Below are 8,140 nucleotides of genomic sequence, written 5' to 3' on the forward strand. Positions count from 1 at the left end.
ACCATTTGTTGTGCGTTGCTTTGCGATAAGGATAAAAATCCTTTGAGATTAATGAATATTAGATTAAATCACCCCAAATTAAGGGATTTTATTATGATTATATTATATTCAAATTAATCATCTCTAAACTCTACAAATAGAGTCATTTGTCAGGTTAAAATGCGGATGCGGATATATTGTACACTTATTAAGGAAATATGTAACAAAAAAAGTTTTAACATGATGATGCAAGCTATATGCCAAACCACCTAAAATATATGTTTTCCCGCTTTCCTTTATCAAACCATTATTAATGAAGGATGCAGGAACCACACAGCATGACTCAAGTGAAGGAACAAGCAAGCACATGCACCACTCATATTTCATCTAATCTTCTATTTCTAGCTAGTAAAGATCAACGCTATACTTTATGGACTCTTTAAGGCTTTTGTTCATACCTATGTCAAAATATCTCATTCACATTTTATTTTAATTAAATATTTTATTCTACGTGGTAAGCCAACACTTATGGCGGCCACCGTAATTTTTTTCTTTTTTGTTTTCGTTTTTTTTTTTTTTCATTTTATACAAGGAACTCCTGCAAGAGCCCGTACAAACCACACCACCCACACAAGACTAGGGTGGGTGGCCCCAAAATATTGATAGCTACTATAACGATTCGAACCTTACTAGTTAGTAGTCGTGCACCACTACCAACACCTAACCTAACTTTGTCACCTCCGCCAAAGAAGTCTCTTCCTCTCTGTGTGTGTTTTGCTGAGATGAGTTTCATTTCGGATTTCATGGGAGGTTGGTTAAATTCCACCACCTGGCCCACCTGGGTCTTCGTCTTCATCAACTTCGTCAACTTCATCATCTTAACAATTGCCGTCACCTCTCACCTATCACCACAACAGAGCCACAAACCAGAAAGAGCCCCAGTTACAGAGATTCTCCAACCCTATCATAACGAACCGCACCCGAACCCGGATCATCCTCCGACCCAACTCGCCCGATCTCCTTTTCTTTGGAGCTCTTCCTCTGACTCGTCCGTCCCGGAAATGGGTTCTGCAACTTCGTCCACGACCTTCCACGGAGCTTCTTCGTTTTCGGTATTCTTGAGCTTCAGACGCGAAAGTACTTGCAACAACTTTATCGCTCATCTATGCGAGGCTTAAATCGGGAGGGAATCAATACCTACATAGATAACTACCCCAGAAGAGGAGATACAATTTCACCGGCACATCTCAAGAATATTGAAAAGTCAAAGATTTCAGTCATTATATTCTCTCAAAATTATGTATCATCTTCATGGTGTTTAGACGAACTTACGATAATACTTGAGTGTAGGAAAATGAAGGGACAAATTGTTCTTCCAGTGTTTTGCGATGTAGATCCGTCGGAAATGCAACATCAAAGCAAGAGTGTTGGAGAAGCATTCGCTGAACTTCAAGAAAAGTTCAAGGATGATGAAATGAAGGTACAGAGGTGGAAGACAACCCTAACAGAACTGGCCAACTTGTCCGGGTGGTATTTAGGGAACAGGTATTTCTTCCTGCTCTTTTTTCTGATTTAGTTAAAACTTTCATTTTCTTTAATATTATATTTTGAAAATTAGTCATTTTTACATCAAATATTTGTTTACTTATATAAAAAAGAAAAAAACACAAAAAAATCAGTATTTTTTAACACTATATTTTTTCCAAATTTTGTTGAAGTTTACTTTTTAAGGAAGGTTTCTGTAAATCTCTCTTGAATGCCAAAAAAAAAAAAAAAAAATCATTGAATTCTAGGGGATTTCTGATATGTATGGTTTTTAGTATCAACTGGTTTTAGAGCAAAATGCAAAAGATATTCTTGATAAGTTTCAACAAGGCGAAACCGCATTTGGGAATGAAACCAAAGAAATATTAGTCTAATTAATAAGGCTAATATAAGACTATGAAAAATATTAGTCTAATAAGGGGAGGACTTGTAGTGAATAGGAGGATTGAGATTTAAGATGGGAAGGGAAGATTATCCCTTACATCATAATTCATAGCCAACCATTATCAATATTGGTTATGGAGAAAAAAGAACAAAAAGAATATAATTGTAACTAGATTATATTCCTATTCTTTTAATGTGAAAGTAACTAGTAGATGTTTTCTTATCTTTTGTATTGGTAGGAATGAAGCTGAATTTATTCACAAAATCATTGAACGAGTGAATTTGATGTTAGAAGAAAAGGCATACCTCCATGTTGCCAAGTATCCAATTGGAATAGAGTCTCATGTACAAGAGTTGAAGTTGCTTTTAAATATTGAGAACAATGACAATATGATGCAGCACAATACATGCATGGTAGGGATCTTTGGAGCTGGTGGAATTGGTAAGACAACTATTGCTAAAGCCATCTACAACTCGATTGCTTCTCAATTTGAAGGCAGTTGTTTTCTTCAAGACATTAGAGAAACTTTTGGACGAAAGGACGGTCTGATCTATTTGCAAAATAAACTTCTTTATCATATCCTAGGAGATTCAAGTCTAATGGTTGACAACGTTGATCAAGGAATTACTTTAATAAAGCAGAGGCTTTGCAATTTAAGGGTACTTCTAGTACTTGATGATTTGAATCAGTTAGTCCAATTAGAAAAGCTAGTTGGAAAATGTGATTGGTTTGGTTTAGGAAGTAGAATCATCATAACAACGAGAAATAAACATTTACTTACTGTATATGGAGTTGATTCAACACACGAAGTGAATGAGTTGGATGACAATGAAGCTTTTCAACTCTTTAGTTGGCATGCTTTCAATAGAGACAAACCTGATAATGATTTTGTGGAAGTCACAGAAGATGTTGTACGTTATTGTGGAGGATTGCCACTAGCTTTAACAGTGTTAGGCACAGTTCTACATGGTAAAGATATACTTGATTGGAAAAGTCAATTGGATAACTACAAAAGAATTCCTAACGTTGATATTCAACACAAGCTTAGAATTAGTTATGATGGATTGGATGAAAATGCAAAGAAGATTTTCCTTCACATTGCTTGTTTCTTCAATGGAGAGAATGTAGAATATGTCACAAAAATACTAGATTGTTGTGGTTTTCGATCACATAGTGGCATCGAAGAGCTAAAGGATAAGTGTCTCATAACTCAGTCATGCGGATCATTGGTAATGCATACCTTGGTGCAAGCAATGGGTAGAGAAATTGTTCGACAAGAGTCACCAAATGAACTTGGCAAGCGTAGCAGATTATGGTTTCATGAAGATCTTCGTTGTGTCTTAGAAGAAAATACGGTAAGAATTATGTTAAAAATTCCTTTTTATTTTACATTCGATTCTTTTTCATGACTTAAAGCTACATGATAATACTAAACCTTTTTTTTTTTCTTTTTTTTTTTTTGTCATAAAAAAGGCTGAAAAGCTACATGCAAATTTATGTATGTTGATACATATATATTAGATGAAAGAATTGAATAAGTAGAATGAACTTAACTTCATAGGAAAAATGAGGCATCGATTCTCATGACGTACGTTGTCTCTGGGGCGGCGCTCCAGGTGTGTGTACACCACACACAAACATGTATATATGTTAGTCGAAGGGTAGTTGGAAGAAAAGAATTAGGGGTTGGTAATATTTTTTTTCGTGGTTTCTATAAAGAATAAAATTTGCATTCACAATCTACCAATAAAATAATTAATTAGATGTACACTCGATCTTTACTTTTGTGCATGTGCAGTACGTACGTTTGTCACATAGTTTTCTATCATTGACTTTTTTCTCTTTACTTTCTACATGCGTTTGACATTATTCCTTATATCATGTTCACTAAAAAAACTAAAAATTTAGTAACCAGCTATTAGTGACGCGTAAAGCATGTTGACATGTCACTAAAATTTAGTGACGTGCCGTTAGTGACGTGTGCGGCGGGTCAAAAATAAGGCTGTTATTACTGGGGACTTTAGTGACGTCTTGATTTTTGACAAGTCACCCTTTGGTGATGTGTCAAATTTGGCACGTCACGAAAATTTCGATGACGTGCCAAATTTGCCACATCAACAATTTGGTGACGTGTTAATATTGGCACGTTACCAATTTGGTGACGTGTTGAGCCACGTCACCGATTTTGGTGACGTGCCAATATGTAAAAACATCACTAATATTTTTAAGAAAATAATTTTGTAAGAATTAAGATAATAGAACAGCATTAAGAATAGGAAACACACTGAAGGACATAGAACCTAGTTCATGAAGGGAAACAAAAAGAAGAAGAAGCAAATGAAGATTTTGTAAGATGCAGGGCAATTAACCTCTTGTATTACCCTAATTAGAAGCATTTCCATTGTTCGGTAAATTAAAAAACAAGAAAAGAAAGTAGCAAGTATATCGTTGTTATTACAAAGAGTCCAACTCATTAATACGCAAATAAGAATCTTGGCATTAAAATTATTAGATCCTTAATCCAGACAATCAAAAAATTATTAGATTCTAAATATTTTTTCCGCAACAATCAAAAAATTACTGCAACAGACACCACACTGGAAACACAAGAAAGAAAGAAAGTAAACAAACATAACTAACAAACACACTATGCAAAAGCATTCATGTCGGGAGCACATTTTTAACAAAACCTTCACATTTTGTAGATAATACTAAGATTTAGGCTCAATACAAGTCAATTTACTTGCCAATCAGTTGTTGAGGAAAAAGAAACTAATTCCATCTAGAATGATATAGGAATTTATCATGAAAAGCCCCATCCATCAAGCAAAATCTAGTAAGATAATTAAGCATGGAGATGGTTCAGCATAGGCTGATTCACACGAGAGAGAGAGAGAGAGAGAGAGAGAGAGAGAGGGAGGGCACTTTGATATTTCTTCAATAGCTTTATAACTTCTGTAGAACTTGTTTCCAGCACTTGGCCTCCAAAAATGATCTCTCATCTCATCTATAATAGTATGCATCTGCACCAAACAGAGGACAATAAAAAATTTGAACCAGTGGAGATTTTGCACGTTTTCAGGATTTTGCACGTTTTCAACAAGATATCAAAATCTCCAAAATCCCATTCAAGAACCCTAATTTTCGTACCCAACAAAATTCCCACAATCAACATGATTCCAAGCTTCCAATCCCATGGATAGAACGAATCCCTTTCAGTTTCTTCTTCTTCTTCTTCTTCTTCTTGTGTGCAGCGTGCGTGTGCGTAGAGAAGAAAGGAGAAGATGAAAGAGAAGGGGGAGAAGCGTGTGAAATGAGGGAAGGGAGAAAGAAGAAATAAAAAAGGGTAAAAATTTATACGTCTCCAAAGGGTAGCTCAATCGGCTGGGAACCATGAAGCAGAAGTTACTAATTCGAATTTTCCTCCCCTTGTGCAGACATATATATATATATATATATATATATATATAAATTTATAAAAAGTGTTGTGTTTTGAGATGTGTTATGTGCTTTTAAGTTGTTTGTTAATATATTTTTAGAGAACAAACAATGTTGAGGACATACCTGAAGCAGGCTTGATAGACTTGAGTTCTAAAGCCTTCAAGAAGATGAAAATGCTCAGATTGTTTATGCATGCTTTTCTGAAGAGATTAATTTTCTCCCTAATAAGACAAAAAATTTAACAAACATGGCCATAGTTCTTGCAAGTGTATGTTATGATTTTGCTGGTACACTTAGTTTTACATTGTTTTGCTAGGGAACAAACAATGTTGAGGGCATACTGATAGATTTGCCTAAAGCAGACTTGATAGACTTGAGTTCTAAAGCCTTCATGGAGATGAAAATGCTCAGATTGTTTATATGCCACAATGCACGCTTTTTTGAAGAGATTAATTTTCTCCCTAATGAGTTGAGATTACTTTATTGGCCTGAATATCCTGGAGAATCTTTGCCATCAAATTTTGGTGGGAGGAAGCTTGCTATTTTAAGAATGCCTCATGGTCACCTCAAGGGATTGGAAGGAGTTGAGGTACATTTATTGTTTATTAATATTTCTTTGTTTAAATTATGTTGTAAACTTCTTTCCGAACTAATTTATTTCCTCTTTTTCTTGACAGAATTTCCAAAATTTGACAATGATGAATTTCACAAATTGTGAATTCCTAAAAAAAATTCCTGATGTTTCAAGGATCTCAAATTTAGAGACATTGATTCTTGATGGTTGTGTACGTTTAGTTGAGGTTCATCGTTTTGTTGGATTCCTTGATAAGCTCATCCATTTGAGTCTTGAAAACTGCTATAGGCTTAGGAGTTTTCCGAGAAGCCTCAAGTTAAGATCTCTAGAATCTCTTGTCCTTTGTGGTTGCTCAAGACTTAAGAACTTTCCTAAAATTGAGTGTCAAATGGAATGTTTAGAGTACATTGACTTTCAACATACTGGTATAGAGAAACTGTCTTCATCCATTCGGTATCTCGTTGGGATTAAAAAATTATATCTAGCTGGTTGCACAAACCTCATGAATCTTCCAAATAGCATTTATCAGTTGAAATATTTAGAAAGTCTCAATCTCATGGGTTGTACTGGTATAAAAAGGCTGCCTTCATCCATTGGGTACCTCGTTAGGGTTAAAACATTAGATCTAAGCGGTTGCACAAACCTCATGAATCTCCCAAATAGTATTTATCAGTTGCAACAGTTAGAGCAACTCAATCTCAAGGGTTGTTCAAAAGTTGTTAAGTTTCTACACAAGAGACAATCCATGCTCTCTATTGCATCCATAGAGGAATCTAAAATTTTGTATGGGGCAAAAGTAGTCCAATTATTCCACGATCCTAATGATGGTTGTTCCTCGACATTATTTCCAAAACTTCTACGGTTGGATCTTAGCAATTGTGCTTTATCAGAATCAAATTTCTTTAGTACATTTGATTGTGGCTCTAGGTTGAGTCGTTTAGATCTATCAGGGAGTGATATTGTTACCCTTCCTTTATGCATCAAAAGATTTTTTGGATTGAAGTTCCTTTATTTGAATGAGTGCAAGCAACTTCAAAAAATTCTAGGACTTCCACCAAATGTAGTAGAAGTGTGTGCTTGGGGGTGTGTATCATTGGCAATACTCTTAGAAGAACCTAGAAAATCTGTTGTAACAGAATCAGAAGATTGCCCTATGAGTCTGGAATATCTAGATCTATCAAGTAGCGCTATTGTTAGCCTTCCTACATGGTTCAATAAATTTGTTGGATTGGGGTGCCTTACCTTGGAAGATTGCAAGCAACTTCAAGAAATTTTAGAACTTCCACAAAATATAAGAGCGGTGTATGCGCGTGGATGCACGTCATTGGAAAGATTTCAGTTGAATATATACCCAAGGCTTGGATGGATTGACTTGTCCAATTGTCATAAATTGCGTGAAAATATGGGGAATGATCTGCAAACTCATTTATTGAGTGAGGTACCTCTCTTTTACATATATACTTATTAGTGTGTGCCTTGATTTGTAGGTCTTATTACTGAAAATCTGTCATATCTATGTAACAGGGACATCCTGCGGACCATAAATTTGTCTATATGTTTCCAGGAAATAAGATTCCAAATTGGTTCATCTATCGTAAAGAGGTTTTAAATAGTAATTCATGTGAAATAGATATTGATGAGCCTGCACATTTGGATGGGGAGATCACAAGAATTGCTTTCTCTGCTGTTATTGGAACAAAAGCAGATATCTCTGATGTACAAGATGAAACAACAGAGGGTGGGGAAGATGAAGATGAAGATACTTTCGCAATTGTCTTTGAAGTTATCAGTGATGGTGTAAAAATCTATTCTTTCGTGGAGGATGACATCCATGGTCAATTTCATTCAGATCATGTATGGTTACATTACAATGTTCCAGAATCTTTTAAGCTAAAGGGGGTTAATCTTCATGTAAAATTTAAGCTAAGGTCAATGTCACTGTACTTTAAAAGTTGCGGATTCCATTTGGTACGGAGGTATAAAGAGAAGCAGTAGATTTACTGGATGGTGTTCAATTTCTAAAATACACCATGATGATGATGACGACAACTTGGAATCCAATTAGTACCTACAACAAAAGAGGCATCTTCCACCATGGGCATTGTGGATCAAATCTTCATGGTTTGGAGACGCTGGTGTCATTTTTGGGATCTGTTGGGTACAATTGATAAATGGGGTTCTGTATGCGAATGCCCGGTTTCATATTCAGAATTTGA

The 8,140-nt window shown here is 35.4% G+C and overlaps 1 protein-coding gene across 1 annotated transcript in view; it reads left to right on the forward strand.

Moving 5' to 3' along the window:
* Positions 1-7,919, forward strand: part of LOC132185504 (disease resistance protein RPV1-like) — a 9,876-nt gene extending 1,957 nt beyond the window's left edge. The window contains exons 2-6 of the mRNA XM_059599269.1: positions 1,109-1,524; positions 2,148-3,264; positions 5,667-5,939; positions 6,028-7,362; positions 7,449-7,919. Coding sequence (XP_059455252.1) covers positions 1,109-1,524; positions 2,148-3,264; positions 5,667-5,939; positions 6,028-7,362; positions 7,449-7,919 — 3,612 coding nt within the window. The remainder of the gene's footprint in view (positions 1-1,108; positions 1,525-2,147; positions 3,265-5,666; positions 5,940-6,027; positions 7,363-7,448) is intronic.
* Positions 7,920-8,140: the final 221 nt, after the last annotated feature.

The sequence above is a fragment of the Corylus avellana genome, chromosome ca6 (assembly GCF_901000735.1).
Source record: "Corylus avellana chromosome ca6, CavTom2PMs-1.0".
NCBI classification, from domain to species: Eukaryota; Viridiplantae; Streptophyta; class Magnoliopsida; order Fagales; family Betulaceae; genus Corylus; species Corylus avellana.